This window comes from Megalobrama amblycephala, unplaced genomic scaffold (assembly GCF_018812025.1).
Source record: "Megalobrama amblycephala isolate DHTTF-2021 unplaced genomic scaffold, ASM1881202v1 scaffold434, whole genome shotgun sequence".
Classification (NCBI taxonomy): Eukaryota; Metazoa; Chordata; class Actinopteri; order Cypriniformes; family Xenocyprididae; genus Megalobrama; species Megalobrama amblycephala.
The window spans coordinates 12,928-29,524 of record NW_025953377.1 but is presented as its reverse complement, the minus strand read 5'-3'; the positions used below and the strand labels follow the sequence as shown (position 1 = coordinate 29,524).

The 16,597-nt window shown below is 36.3% G+C and overlaps 1 protein-coding gene across 3 annotated transcripts; it reads left to right on the top strand.

Annotated features, from left to right (window-relative positions):
- The first annotated feature begins 857 nt into the window (after nucleotides 1–857).
- On the top strand, nucleotides 858–15,449 carry LOC125261568. 3 transcript variants are annotated; one of them, XM_048180119.1, is made up of 6 exons: nucleotides 858–1,175; nucleotides 13,463–13,545; nucleotides 13,763–14,059; nucleotides 14,151–14,195; nucleotides 14,728–14,772; nucleotides 14,921–15,449. In XM_048180119.1, exons 2-6 carry the CDS (start codon nucleotides 13,473–13,475, stop codon nucleotides 15,124–15,126), a joined length of 666 nt encoding a protein of 221 aa, XP_048036076.1. In that variant the 5' UTR covers nucleotides 858–1,175; nucleotides 13,463–13,472; the 3' UTR covers nucleotides 15,127–15,449. The 3 variants fall into 3 exon arrangements, with proteins under 3 accessions (XP_048036076.1, XP_048036077.1, XP_048036075.1); XM_048180120.1 differs by lacking the exon at nucleotides 858–1,175 and adding an exon at nucleotides 10,509–10,656 and having other exon boundaries at nucleotides 14,921–15,448; XM_048180118.1 differs by lacking the exon at nucleotides 858–1,175 and adding an exon at nucleotides 12,502–12,654 and having other exon boundaries at nucleotides 14,921–15,447.
- Nucleotides 15,450–16,597: the final 1,148 nt, after the last annotated feature.

Here is a 16,597-nt window from a genome sequence, read left to right as displayed (position 1 = left end):
GATGGATACACATATACAGAATGTATATTCTTATTAATATTTATATATTTTTTAAAGTGTCATTAATGTGGGCTAACATACTAAATCAACTATTGTATTTAAAGTTTAATTTTGACAGTTTAGTTGAATAATTGAATAATCGATGACACACAAAGAAGAATCCCAGTAAAAGATTTATCTGAAAGGTAAAATTATGATTTATGTACAGGCATATGAATATTTACATAATTATCCATATTTTAATTGAAGATATGTCACAATATAAACCCTGTTAAATCAAATTGAATGACTTCACTCAATTAGGTTTTAGTGAAAGCAAAGATGTCTGAAAAGTACATCTAATTCGTGTAAAAGTTAAATAATAACCCCATTAATTACAATAAGCATTACATTTAAAAATACAACAACATGCCTCTTTTTATCTTTATACTTCAAAAATAAAAACTATAACTTTTACTTTACAAATCCAAAAACATTGAAGTGTCCACACTGAAAGTGAAGGAAACACTACATTAAATTGTTTTGTTTACTTTTTATTTCTTTAAAGTTTCTTTATTCTTTCATTTTGTTCCTGGTCTTTCATAGGCCTACAGTATGTTTGCTCTTTATGATGGCCTGGAATACAGAAATAAATAACAAATTATAATGAAATCCACCAAACTTCTCTTGTGACGTTCTTGACGGTGTTTAGGCAATAAAACTTCACTAGAACGATAAGCTTGTTTTTGCATTAGGCAGCTGTCGTCACCGTTATGGCATGAAGGGAAATTTGCAGGATAGTGACAGGAGCACCCGCTGCTGGCCAAAAAATCACAGCAGGACAGCCGTGTGAAAACTGACTCGATGTGAAACCGAAAGTTCAGTCGGTCGTTTATATGCTGGTGTCGCTGCAGAGAGAGTCTCAGAGTGAATGAACTCAGACGGAGAACACATACAGACCAGAGGTGAGAAGAACTCTCTCTCTCAACAGGAAAATAATATTCTTTACTAAAATGAAAGAATAATTTATTTAAAAAATGTAATCGTCATTTCAAACTAAGCGACTTTAAACCAGCATTAAAGTATCCATATGTTCAGATGAAGACAGGCTTGTAGTTTTGAGCTATTCCTAACGGAGCTGATTTAATCCAAGCAAACTTTGGCTGATAAATTCTTACATTTCTACTCAACTTTAAGTAAATCATCTCTATTTATTTAATCGTGTTAAGTCTTTCTTTTAGTGCAAATTTCTGTCTTTTTTTCTATTACAGAATCAAAACCATGAATGCTGTAAATTCTGTGCAACTGTTCATTCTGGTTTGGACTTTTACTGCTGTCTGTCGAGCTGATGATGGTAAGAGAATAAACTTTCCTCTAGAGGGAGTGTGTGAGAGTTTTGAGGAGGGACTGAATATAAGATAATGGAAATGGTAAATGTTTTTGGTTCATATGAATTTCATACATATATACAAAAATAAAGAAGCACAATATTCAGTGGAAGTAAATCTGATTTTTTTTTTATATTATTAAAGCTACAGACATTTCTTTTATTGTTCAGTTGATGCATTATATGATAAACATTGTTATTTTTCAGATGTCTGCAGTGTAAGCTGTATGAATGTGACTGGAACTGTGGGTGAAAAAGTAAATTTCATCTGTAATGTCTCTCAGAAGTGCTCTGAATGCTGCTTTATAAAGTATAAGTTTGAATACCCTGAAAAATATGACTCAACAATCTGTAGAGAAGATCTTCCTGAGGGCTCCTGTGAACAGAGAAACAGCTTTACATGCAGATACACTCCAACTACAGAAATGATGAGACAATTCAAATTCTTGGTGCAAACAATCAAGTGTGGACCAATAAAAACAGAATCGACTGTGAACAAAGCAGGTACAGTATAATACTGTTGTTTATAATTCAATAACTGTTTGCAACTGTACATTTATATTCAATCTACTAACAGTGGTTTAAATCAGTTCTCAGAGCTCATTAATCCTGAAACTGTCACTGAAGCTCCTGACAAAAATGATATTACATTCTTTTATAATTATATATTGAATACAAATTCAGGTTAATAACAGAACTCAAGAAGCTGTTATATAGTTGTTATAGAGCAATAAAACTTACTGCTGTTATATAAACATTACTGTATATAATCAATCAAGCGACACACTTCAACTTTACTTTTGATGTGTAATATGACACATGATGTGAAATTAGTTTTCTGTTGATGTATTAAACTGATATAATCTTTTTTTCTTCAAATAAGATGGTCTGCAGTGTAAGCTGTAAAAATGTGACTGTGGGGAAAGAAGCAAATCTCACCTGCAGCGTCTCTCAGAACTGCTCTGAATGCTGCATTGAAAAATATAAGTTTTATTACACTGAGAACTATAATGACAATAAATCAATCTGTAGACAAGATCTTCCTCAGGACCCTTGTGAACAGAGAAACAACTTCACATGCAGATACAATGCAACTAAAGCAATGACAGGACGATTCAAATTCTTTGTGCAAACAAAAAAGAGTGGACCGAAAAGCACAGAATTCACTGTGGACATAACAGGTACTGTATATAATACTGTTGTTTATAATTCAATAAATAATTTTCAATCTACTAACTGTGTTTTAAAATCTGTTCACAGAGCACAATAAACTTAAAACTGGCTCTGAAGATCCTGGTAAGAAATATATTACATTCTATTACAGTTTTTTATTACTGAGTGTGAATTCAGGTTAGAACACAGTTATTTAGCATGTTCATGTTAATACAGGTATCATACCATATTAAATAACAACTGATTATTGTTTACTGTTCTGAATTACTATAAAAATGGAAACTGCTCTTCTATCACTTGTCAGAAATATCCTTAATGTCAAATCACAGAAATTGACATGGTAAAAGATGCTCAAGTCTTATTAATCATGGGAGAGTTTACAAATATTGACAGTCTGATATGTTTCTGTATAGAGTACAGTTAGATATGAGTACATATTCTAACAGCAGCAGAAGTGTATTGTGAAGTCTGTGTGAGAAGTCCAATAGAAATATGAAATATGGTTGTTTTATGAACAATTTTATGCATTTGAATACATCAGTAGACATTATGGAATATTCTTAATTTTACTATATCATATCAAACAGGATCTACAGCCCCTATGTTCCCTGGTGCTGTTGTTGGCTGTTTCATCATCATCTTCATCATCGGGATATCAGTCTTTTGTGTAAAGATGGTTCAAACGCTCCAATCCCTTCTGGATCCCAGATAGAATATGAAAGAGGTGCTTCTGAAGAACCAACAATGACAACAGTAAAAGATCAGAATGAAACGGAATGAAAATTGTGAATTTTGTTTCATTTTTCATGTAAAGATCCAGTGTTAGCGTCAGTTCTGGCAGGTCACATCAGTCAAGCTCACATCAGCTGACTCCCAGGTGACCTATAGGAATATGATGCCTATCACAGCATCCATATATAAGCTCCTCAGTATTATCAGCAGCTATTGCATTTCTCAGGAGCAAACTACCCTCCTCCATCCCCAGCTCCTCCTCTCTTTAGTCAGGATCAGCCTTATTATTCTCCTAATCAGACTAATTCTTGAAATATGTGTACATGTTAAATTATGACATTTGATGATATTCTGCATATGTTGGTTCTGTTCTGTTTACCCTAGGGGGGTTATTGCTGCTCTCCCGGCTCTTATCCATACTAGGCTGCATGGATGCACAGGGAGTTCTTGCCCAGAACAGAACCATACCGCCAATACAAACTCTATGCATTATCAATCATAATTTGACGATAGTGGTCCTGACAGAAATAATGTAAAGGTGCTGTTTATACGACACTGCTTTCGACTAAAAACAGAAATTTTTTATGCGTTTTTTGGCCATTCATTTATACAACAACAGCGTTTTGGTGGCCTGAAAAAATCAAATTTTTGATAATGATACTGTCATATCCGTGTAAACTACCAAAACATGAATCTTGTGAAAACGTGATTTCATGCACATGTTTATTACATGTTTAGTCTATCCAACCTTATAGGCCTTTATCACACTTCCGTGTTCAAAGCGGAAGCTTCAAATTGTATCAATGGCTGTGCCCACAGCACGGGATTGTTGTTGATTTATGTAAAATTCAGCACAGATACTTCTTATACAACCTCAGTTTATTGTGAATCAGAGAAAAAGGGTGTCATGATATTCAGACGGTTATTTCGTGATTTAAAGGGGAAAGCGCAAGCCATACTGTATGTGTATGTGCAGAGTCTGATCACCTTATTTTATTGCAAAACTGCAAGAATACAAAATGCAAACAACATATCACGTTAAAGAGCATTAGAATTAGACAAATCATAAAATATAATGTCTATTTTGGGGGGTGGGGTATTAAATTAAAGGTTTAATTAAAGTGCATTTACTTACTTTCATGCATCTACTTAATGCAATAATCAATAATTAAATCAAAGTTGTTTAAATAAAGGAATATTTCCAGCCCATAGACGATTGTTAAAAAATAATTGGTCTGATCATCATAAATAAGTCATATCGTCCATATTTGAGTACAGTGATTGGATAGTGTTATACTCTAGACAATAATGGCTGGTAATATAATGCAAAAATGAACAAAATAAAATTAAATCAGTCTAATGGTTCCTCTGTAAGTAACTTGAGCTGCGCGCTGCTTGTTAATCTCCTCATGACTGACAATCACATCTCTCAGATAGGACTAATGTTATACATAGTAGGGTATCGTGTAAATAAACAGTTTTAAATACTGATATTTATTGTTCAGTTCAACTAAATTAGTTTAATTTTCTTCTAAAAACTGAGGTCTGTCCATTGACAATAATGCACGTTTAAATTACTTTACGCTACTAATCGGAGCAGGATGTGACGACACGCGAACTGTGATAAAGGCCTATATTTTTTTCATTTTATTTTTTGTGAAGCTGCGAGACTTCCGATTTATTAGCAGCTATATGGAAATAATGAGAAGAATATCAAAGTGCAGTAAACTGTAAAAATAAGTTTGGTGCGAGTGCTCTGTGAAAGAATGCGTATGCGCAGGCGCAAAGTCTTTCTTTACAAAGTGAGATCGCCAATATGTGGACATTAAATACCATTCTGTGAAATCAGTAATAAATTAAGGCAGACTTAGAGTGCTATCCAACTGATGATATGGTTGCAGGTGTAACAAAACCAGCAACAAAGCTCAAGTTAATAAAATTTAACTTGACTATGATAAATATGTATAAGCTATACTCTCATTTGTATTTGTAATTTTATTTGGTTTTCCAGCTTTGTTTTTTTTTTTTTTTTTTTTTTCTCTGTGGTACAGGCAATCCAATCACACTGCGAAGTGTATGTCATGTGACCTAATCTGTTTAATAGTTTAATAAAAATGTGCCATTTAGAGTGACTGGATGATGGGAAAGAGTACAACGTGTGTGTTATTTGTGTACTCTGTTAACAGGTTGTGTGCCCAGACAAGTTATGTAATATAATTTGGGTGTTAAGACGCCAGGTGAAAGTTGCAATACTGTGTGTGACAAAAAAAGAGATTGTAATGTTTTGGAATACAGTCAATGTCTGTTAATAAAACACAAAACTGTCTTTTTTTCAAAACCGAGTGTTGCATGATATATAGTACAACTGTTTTTCTATCAGTGAGTGCAATTATACACAGCTGTGTATAATTGTGCACTATTATTTAAAAAATTGTGACATAGAAATAAAAACCTAATATTGCCTTGGTTATATGTGCAATTCTGTGTGCAAAAATAAGCATAGGCTACTGCTTAAGGGATTTGGCATGCTCCCTCTATGATCACTAAAAAGTTGTCATATTAGGGGCTGTTCACATATCGCGTCTAAAAAAGCGTGGAAAGCACGGCCGCACCACTTTCTTCCTGAATCGCTTGCCCTATGAAAAAATCCTGGCTCTGCCACTGTACTTAGGAGTGGTTCCAGTACATAAAGAAAACCTTATGTTAGATCACAAAAGACCCTCTGTCTACCTTCCTTTAATGCTGAGACCAACACTTTAAACATAAAATATTTCACATAACTAATGCCAATGTGTTAGTCAGAGCTCTAAATTATCAGTTGGTGTGCCCCACTGCTCCACCTAAACTGTACTTTAGTCTGTTACTAACCTGAGTTGCGGGGTTATGGATTTAACGTAATCTACTAGAGTCAATATTTTCAGAGTAAATCAGAATAAAATCAAATATAACAATGTATTAGTCAGGTAAATGTAAATGCCAATTACATAATCGATTCAAATATGATCAATACAAAACATCAAATGCTCACAAACAGAGTAAAAGACGAATACCTGACATTCAGGGCCGGATTATCCATAGACGGGATTGGGCGAGTGCGGCACCAGCCAATAGGGGGGCACCAAGTGATTAAAAAATCGTGTTTTGTATATTATTTAGCTGGAAAGATACATACAAAATATACATATACAATATCTACAATATACGGACAGAATATAAAGAGCCCTGCCCCTTTGATCGCGAAAGTGAAAGTGCCCTTTGCGGTCGCATCGCGGTAGAGATCCGCGGGACACAACGCAACAGAGTGCGGCGCGGGACAAGATTTGATGGGCGCGGGACTGAAAAATCCGTCCCATCCGATGTAGGTCTCTACATCGCGGTGCCCCGCGTTCCCATTTCTCCTCCCCCAGAACGCGATTTCGCCCCTGCCCTCGCGGAGGTCTGTGCATGCCGCTGCATGGAGGACACAGGTTTATTCTTGCCTATTTATTGGGAAAATCTTATTAAATCCAAAATGATAGGCCTATGTGGTGTCCCATGCACTGACAACCAAATTCACAGTGCTATCTAGATAGTCCATTGGCTTACGATTCTGTTATTTAGATCAAATGCAGGCAATATTCGCTATGTAGCCTATAAAACATACAATATTCCTCAAATGATTACACATATATGTAAATGTTCATGTACAATTTTTACCTCGTATTTACGATAATTCCAATAGCACGTGAAGGCAGAATTAATTAACGATTTTGCAAGCACAAATTCTAGAAAAAAAAATTCTGCTTAGGTAAGTCTTATTTACCATCACTTCAAATGTGGTCACCCTAGGACACTACACTGTGTTAATCCGGGCCTGCTGACATTAGAAAAATACACACGTCTGTAGGACACTCACCAATGTGGGCTGATCTGATTACAGAATCACCCCCTGAGCCTCTTGCAACATCAATTTAAATACTCAGACCAAGAGAGAAACTTCTTTCAAATGGAAACATGAGTTCACAATGGTGAAATTAATTACATTTACTTAAAGTCCTTACATTTTGAATAAAAAAGGCGGATTGCGGTCGGTAACTAGTGTACTGCGGGCGGTCTGACAATAAGCCGCTCACTCCCGAGATGATTTGACATCCGCGCATCTGTGCTTGAACTTGAAGTGAACAAAACTTTCTGCAGTGCTGGCGCTCACACAGTCACCAGTTCTCTGTCCTGAGAAACCTGGCAATATGTTCTTTGCATTAGAGGTCTGCGCGAGTGAACCTTCAGAGAACATTCAACCTTTGTGATCGGACTTTGGAGGAGAGACGTTCTGAAACGGTCGTCAGTCAGCGTCATTCTGTTGTTGCATGGATGTTAAAAAAGATTTCATTTTGCAGTATAGCTAAGCCAACAATTTTTCTCTGACATTTTTAGGGTGTTGACAGCATCATAGACAAATAACAAATCTTGTATATGCAACATTTTATATTTGTTATACCCAATCACTCTCTTTCTTTAAGGGAAGATTAAACTCGATATTCTGGAAACGATCTTTAGCGGGACCCGTCGGGTCGGGAAGAAAATCACTATATGCGGATAGCGGGTGAAGACCTCTAGTGTACTACAAGTGGTAATTAATCTTTTTTTTTTTTTAATACAGAGATAGTTTATTAAAAGCACATTTTAGTTCATATTCATGCTTAGATGTTCTTGAGACTATCTTAAGTACTAAAGAAGAATTTTTAGCATTTTAAATACAAAATTAGTGCGCAAAAATATCACTTTAAGTACATTATAGAAATGTAATTTTTTTCACCTGGGACATTACAGAAGTTGTGTTAAATTAATCATGCTCCAAATTAAGCATCCTTACAAAAGAGAGTGGTGAGGCTGACTTTGTGACTGGGCCTGGGTCCACTTTGACATTGAGGGCTCAGCTGGGCGCCTTGTATACCTGATATTGCACTGGCACAGGTGTGTAAGGCCTTGACTGACATGAAGATGGCCCCACAACTAGTGGTTGGTACTGGCTTGCCTGCTCTGCCTCTTGAGCTTTGTTACGAATTCCACAAACACAGCCTTCGGTCGTAACATAGAGAGCGACACATTATAACATGTGTCGCCCGGAGTCCCGTCTCCTGCTCCCACAAACACCACAATGTCACCAGTTGAGTCAGAGAGGAAATTTGTTTATTTCTTAAAGAAAGTTAAAGAATGGCTTTAAGTCCGTGGGTCGGCCAAAACAACAAACAAAAGATGGGGATACTACTTTTAAAGATCTTCCCTGGAAAAAAGATAACAAAAGAAAAACACAAGTCTTACCTCCCTGCTAATAAACAGGAGAAAAATAGTAATTAAACAAAAAAGGGCCTCCCACTAACAAACGGTCTGCATGGGAAAGGGCAATTGAACATTTACCGGCCTATACCGCTAACAATTTGTTCTCTACACCAGGATTTACTTCAAAGGCTAGTCCAGCAGCGTACACACACACTCGGCTGGTACAACAACAGGAAGCAGGAGAGGGAACTCATCGAGCAGTCTTCCCTCCAAGCTTTTATCCACTGAACGATTCCCGGCTCCACCCACATAAACAGCTGCACCTGTGTTCACAATTAGCACGAAGCAACAGGGGGAGAGCGAGAGAGAGACAGAGAGAGCACTTCACACACAACTTTTGCTCCAACAACGTTACACAACACAAGTGAACAATTACAATCAAATGAAAGTTTTTACATAATCTCAATTCGCAATTACAATCATATGAAAAGTTTTTACATGTGCGTTAAGGTTGCAGAATACATGAGAGTACAAGGCCTTATGCATGTGTTGCTAAGTTTGATGAGAAATGTAAAGCATATGGAAAATTCTATTCCAAGCTGCAGAATGTAAAAGGACCTTTACAAGAATGTCTATAGAATGTATGGCACAGGGCATTTGCCTGGATATATAATGAGATCAGAGCAGAAATCTGGAGCTGTCTCCTGAAGAGGCTGTTTCCTTTGTTGTACAATAAAATAATAAAATGTCTGGAATCAAAGATCTTTAAGAAGTGATTTTTTTTTGCATAAAGTAGAAACCACAACACTACTTGCTGGCCAAACATCTCTAGGCTGTCATTATTTGTTGCAGACAGTATTGAATGGACTTGTTTGTTGTTCAATGTGAGTTTTGGCTCTGGCCAACAAAAGCTTTTTAGCAGTGTCACCACGCACAGACTCTGAGGATTCCTCTTTAAGTGCTGGGCTGTTTGGAGGCTGACTGCATGAAGCAGAAGACGACATTTCAAACCACTGGACATCATTAATGCTGCACTCATTGGCTGACCTCCTCTAAATCACACTCGAGCTATAGTAAACATGTTCATTGTTGTTGAACCTCTTTTAAAAGATTACCTCTTTTGAAAACTAATCTAATCATCAAATATCTGCTTACAAATATTTATGAAACAATCTGAAACAATATGTTGAACCAAAAAAATAAAATAAACAGAAAATTGGAGTAAAATTAAATAAAAACTGAATTAGAATGAATAAATGTTACCGAAACTAATAAATATTTTAGTCAAAATGGTCTGGTAGTTATTCTGCAATGTTGACCATGTTAGGCCATTAGAGACTACTGGTGGAAAGATATATATGATGAAACATCTTCTGGTTCATATCAGAGAAGGATTTGGTGGATTTATACACTGTTCCTATCAAATAAACTAAAAAAAAATGAAAAAGAAAGAAAAGAAAACAATCCCAGCTGCATAATATTACATTGAAATGATAGAAGTTTATACTTCAGAGATTTAATTTACACTGTTAATTCAATGCATTATGGTGGGGTAAACACTGGCTCAATTTACCCCACAGCATTTGGCTCACTTTGCCCCATATAGCTGTCATTGGGGGAAACAAGCTAGCGTACCAATTCAGGATAATATTTAGCTAAATGCTTTGCATGATTTTATACATTGCTAAATCACTAATATGATTCATAAATATTTTTAGACATGAACAAATTTGCTTTGATGTAACAGCCATTATATTTGTTATGCTAATATCTTACTTTAACAAGCCAAAAACAGTTTTTAAAGTAAACTGGCGCATTCCACTCCTCCCATGTGCTTCTCCTTTTCACAGTCTGGCAGAAATAATGCGTAGCTCCAAAATATATGGTCACATGGCAATTGGGTACGGCTGCCAAGACGGGGTGGGTCAACCTACCCCACTCTCCCCTACATAATGTTCTACATAAGTTTGGTCATTTTCAGGGCGTTTATATGCACTGACACAACAGACAGAGACAGCTCATATCGACTATGACTTTCATCATCATACACTTATTATCAGGCTTTTATGCTTGGTCGTGATGCTGAAGGTCTGAACACAGATGGGGAACTGAAAGGAAAAAGAGAGGTAATAAGCATTGCTAATATATTACAAAACAATGATTCCGCTTTGTTAAATGCATGTGTTTGCATTGTGCATTGTGCACCATGGGAAGCATCGCGCAAAGAGCACAATGGTTGTGGCTTGAATTTTTTGTAATGATGGAAAATTTTAGTTCATATTTTGGCACAAAGGTTTAACAACTGCATGTAGAGGTGGTGCCATTAGAGGTTTATCCATTAAAAAACTGTTTACCTTTGATGAGGAGAGATTGACAGGTTCATAGGTGGATAAGGGTTCCTCCAGTGAATTTAGTGCCTTACAAAGAAGAAAATCTCCCTGATGTGTTTGTTCAGGTATGCAATAGTAAAACAACAATGCCTTGCATCTTTGGATGGCAGTCATGAATTGCTCTTATAGCATAGCTGAGCCATGAAGTCCAGTACAGTTATTAAACGGTCTAAGAATAACCAACGATTTTGATATTAGTCAGTGTATTGCATTAGCAGCTTGTCGTTACATGGCATGAAGGGGACTTTTCCAAGCCTGCGTCTCAATGTGCATACTATCCTTCCTGATCACACGAAAATGTGTATCAATAGTAGCTACGAGTTTGTAATCTCGTAGAATATATACGCCAAAATGAGTTTTGGCGTGTTTATGGTACGCAGTTTTTCGCGTGCATATGAGACGTACTTTATGGCGTACTATACGTACGAAACCCCCACTCCCCCACCCCCATCCTACCCAAGAGCGTATCATATACACGCCATAAAGAGCGTATCATATGCACGCGAAAAAACGCGTACCATAAGCCAGGGGCGGAGCCAGACATTGTAAACATTCGGGGCTTAGCCCAAATCTATATTTGTCCAAAGACATTTTAATTTTCTATTAACAGCTTTACTGACATGAAAGGAGCTTTTGTTGTCGTATTCTTGTTTAGAAAATGTACATTATTTGACACTGTAATTTGTAAAACTTTGTTGGATGTACCAGCTCTAGGGGGGTCCGGGGGCATGCCCCCCCGGAAGAAAATTTTGTACATTTTAAGGTTAAATGCATCAATCTGGTGCACTCTGGAAACTCAAAATTAAGAGCTTCAACCCATATACAGTGTGCAAATTGAACAAAGAAACAGCGTTGACTTGTACCTGGACATTAAAAAGGGTTCAAACATCTTTTTTACAATACTTGTGTACTCATTTCTTTTTAAAAGATAAATCCTTGAGCTTTTATTTTGATCACCAGATCACCAGCTGATCGCGTGCGCAAATGTGCGAGAGAGAGAAAGCGCTGCCGGTGTATGGTCGGATACTGTAGAAAAGCTGTATTGAACTGCTTAACGTATTTTAATAGAGAGATCTGTTTAGAAAAATTATATTTTGAGAGCACTGTTAAGAAACCTCAAACCTGAAATTCCTGCTCGCTGACTGTCTCGCACTCTTGCGGTTGACTGTGCTAGCTCCTCCCCTACCTGCTGCATATTCAACAGAGAGGAAGAAACGGTGTAGCCCATAGGCTACCGACAGCAAAGAAATGTATTCTATAGGCTAGATTATTTTTAAGGTCTGTTTTTACAGGCTGTATGCAGTATATGCAAAGCCAAAGCGCAATGAAATAAAACAACTTATGATTTCGGGGGTTTGCATAGGCTATTGTCCAGTTTCATATTTGCTCAGTGACTGTCATTACATTCGGGGCTTGACTCAAAACATTCGGGGCTGAAGCCCCGGCAAAATCGGCTGGCGCCGCCCCTGCCATAAGCACGCCAAAACTCATTTTGGCGTATATATTCTACGAGATTACAAACTCGTACTATTGATACGCATTCTCATGTGATCGTGTTGAATATTCAGTACTGTTTAGGGTGGATAGTATGGACATTGGGATGCGGGCCAAAAATGTGACAACAAAACAGCTGTGTGAGGTCTGAGTGCATGAAAGCGAAAGCTCGCTCATTCTGGTGTCGCAGAAGAGTCTCGGTGTGAATGAACTCAGACGGTGAAGACATACAGACCAGAGGTGAATATAACTCTCTTTCTCTCAACAGGATCCTTTACTAGCCTAATCCATAATCACGGGAAAACTGGTTAGTTAACTGTATTTGTTTAATATAGTGTGTGTGTGTGTGTGTGTGTGTGTGTGTGTGTGTGTGTGTGTGTGTGTGTGATCATTTTACCCGATCGGTGTTACAGTTCCTACAAAATTGCATTTGTTTTTCAGACATTTAAATAGAAAGGCTTTTATATCGCCTCGATCAGTTGCTGGCGTGGCGCTGTAGACTGTAATATTATTCTGAATGGAGTTTCGTCGTGTTCTCTTGTGCTTTATTGTGATTAATCTTGTGGTTTCGCGGGTGTATTTTGCACCCATGAGTCCCTTCAACACCTCAACATTAATGCATGATTCATTATGTTGTGTGAATCCTCTAAAAATGACGAGTGATATATTACATAACCCGAGGCTTGAAGTAGCGTAAAAGCGAAGTGTTTTTCACTCTGCAAAGTGCAAATCGTTCTCTATATTCGATCATATTATAAGTCATAATGAGCATTAGAAGATGTTGGTGTTTCTTGGAAGCATGAAAGAATAGGTTGTTAAAACATTTAATCGTCATTTCAAACTAGTCCATATGGCTGCGCTATGTTGAAATGAAGGCAGACTTGTTGTTTTTATCTTTTCCTTAAGGAACTCATTTAATCTAAGCAAACTTTTCCTGATAATTTTCTCTCAACAATCTCTATCTTTAATCTCGAGAACTTCCATGTTAGTCCTCCTTGGTGGTTAAGTCTCTCATCTGATACAAATTTCTGTCTTTTTTCTATTGCAGAATCAAAAGCATGAATGCTGTGAATTCTGTGCAACTGTTCATTGTGGTTTGGACTTTTACTGCTGTCTGTCGAGCTGATGATGGTAAGAGAATAAACTTTCACTAGAAAGAGTGTGTGAGTTTTGAGGAGGGACTGAATATAAGATAATGGAATATGTTTTAATTCATATGATTTTGATTTTTACACACATGCACAAATAAAGATGCACAATGTTCAATGAAAGTGAATCTGAATTTCTTATTATAGCTACATACATTTTTATTATTCTTCAGTTGCTGATATATATTGTTATTTTTCAGATGTCTGCAGTATAAGCTGTGAGGATGTGACAGGAACTGTAGGAAAACAAGTAGCTTTCACCTGCAGTGTCCCTCAGAAGTGCACTGAATGCTGCATTATAATGTATAAGTTTCAATACCCTGAAAAATATAATAACTCAGCAATCTGTAAACAAGAGTTTCATCTGGACCCCTGTGAACAGAGGAACAGCTTCACATGCAGATACACTCCAACTACAGCAATGACAGGACAATTCAGATTATTTTTTCAAACAACATGTGACATGAAAAGAACAGAATTCACTGTGGACATAACAGGTACTGTATATAATACTGTTGTTTATAATTCAATAAATGTTTGCAGCTTGTAGTTTCAGTGTATTTACAGTGGTTTAAAATCTGTTAACAGAGCCCAGTAAACCTGAAATTATCAAAGAAGCTCCTGGTAGGAAAGGTAATATATATTTTATTATACCACAAGACTGTTGAATGCTTGATTCTGATTGGTTAATGAATGTTCTAAGGCGTGCAATTATTTTCCAATAAACACACAGCAGTGAATCAGTTTCATATCACTTCACCAACTCATCTCATTTCATTCAAGACAAATATGACAAACAATTGGATAAAAATGACAAACAACTTCCATGTTTTACCTACTAAATTAACTTTTATTATCTATGTAAATCACGCTGTCAGCGCTGCCCCATGAATTATCAATAAAATAGTGTAACGACTGAAAAGCGACTTGACATTTCTTGGTGGTGAGTTGAATAGCTTTAAATGGCTCAAGCCTCCGTTACTATCTTTAAAATTACATTTTGAATTCGAAACGGCTTTGGATGAGATCCAAAAAAGTAGTTCTACACACAACAGCGTTTTAAGGACAAAAACCAGACAAAAATAAAAGACCTGTGATAAGATTCAATGGATGTTTGAAACTTTAATTTTCAATCTACTAACAGTGTTTTAAAATCTATTAACAGAGCCCAGAAAACCTGAAACTGACACTGAAGATCATGACAGGAAAGGTACAATATATTCTTTTATAGTTATTGATTATTGAGCTCCAGGTTATTTATGAAAGACAGAAAACTGCTCTTTAGCCTCTTATAATTTTAAATCACCTGTGAATAAATGGTTTTAATGTCATGAAACATTTTAAATTTATCTTTCTAGAAGAAGCAAGTAACTTGGATAATTTAGGAAAATATGAGCACGAAAGAGCAGAAGGACGTGGATTTAAAGTCGCTGTCATCGCTGCTGTCGTAAGCAGTTTTATCATCGTCATCGTTCCTGTGATTTACAAAATGAAACAAAATTGCAAACAGAAGAAGAGGTTTCGGAACAACTGCCAAGAAAGATGTCCAGTAAATGTGGTCTAATATCACAGACTCAACATTATAAAAGCAGTGTGTTTTGTTTGATTTTCAAGTGAAGATCATGAAAGACACAAACTTTATAGGAACTCTATATCTGGTCATTGATTTCTATGAAATAATGGTAGTATTATTTATCTATTTGATCTTTAATGATCTCACACCTATTTAAACACTAAAACGGTAAAGCAACAAAAAACAGTGTTTACTTTTGCTCTTTTTTATTCTGACATTCAAGATATGTATATGATGTTAATTTTGTATTTGGTGGTAAGTGGTAATAGTATGGAAATTATTTTACTGTTATTATTCTACACATGCAGTTTTCTAATGATGTAAATGGTGTTTGTGTTGCACAATGTGTTGTTGTATTAAAAAGCAATGGAATGAAGAAACACTGGTGTTGTTCTCTAAAGATGATTATCTTGAACCTCATTTCATCATCACATGGTATACCAGTGAAATCCAGTAAAGAGGGTGAGATTTGTTTTCTGAGAAATGAATTACTGTTCTGAGAAAGTGAGAAAAAGAAATTAAGAGTTCAGTATGTGTCAAACCACGCATTACATAAATTCAAACAAGCCAAAACGAGTACAGTGTGTAGCAGTCAGTTGAGTTCACAACAAACCTTTTATATATATATATATATATATATATATATATATATATATATATATATATATATATATATATATATATTATTATTATTATTATTATTATTATTATTTTTTTTAACTATTTTTTTTTTATAACGGCTGCGAACCGTGTTTGTTGTGTGTATAGGCGCGGGCGCGATCAAACAGCTCTAGCATTCATATATTTAAAGGGCTAATTGAATATGTATATGAGAGCTCATGTGCAGGGGTCAAATTACTCCTTTTTTGGAACGCACTGTCATCTTAACAAGGCAATAAGGAGGACAGATTGCGCAAGCTGCGCCCTTTATATATATATATTTTTGGTTTATCGCATATAATGTATATTGTGTCTATGATAAACATTTGATGGACTGATAAAGGGAGCTAAAGTATTTTTGTTGAAGCATGTCGTTTTGAATATAATGTACAAATAACTCGTAGAAATATTACTGTATCTATACATACATTTATAGAATGTACATTCTGTGACGTCAAACAACTTCCCTGTGCAAAGGATCATGGGGGCCCGAAGTGTCCATCAGTTGTATCCTTCGAAATCCTTCATTCCGAAGGGCCCTTTAAAGTGGCCAGTTTTGAGCACTTCCGTTTGGAACAACCCTTCAATATTGGCGGCCATGATTGTTTTCACTCCGAAGTGCCCTTCGGAGGGCGATATATCCCGTTTGGAACGCACCGAGAGTTTGTTGCCGTTTGTTGGATGCTCAGACGACCAAACAAACGGCGATTAAACATGTTCAGTCTGGTAAAAATAGACTCCGACCAGTGCCAACAGGGTTATCACACCTATCCAACAAACTCCAACAGACGAGTGCGGTGTG

Coding starts and splice junctions, on each gene's coding strand:
- LOC125261568 (XM_048180119.1), top strand. CDS start 13,473: ATGAATGCTGTGAATTCTGTGCAACTGTTCATTGTGGTTTGGACTTTT. Junction 13,546..13,762: donor TGTCTGTCGAGCTGATGATG/GTAAGAGAATAA, acceptor GTTATTTTTCAG/ATGTCTGCAGTATAAGCTGT. Junction 14,060..14,150: donor ATTCACTGTGGACATAACAG/GTACTGTATATA, acceptor ATCTGTTAACAG/AGCCCAGTAAACCTGAAATT.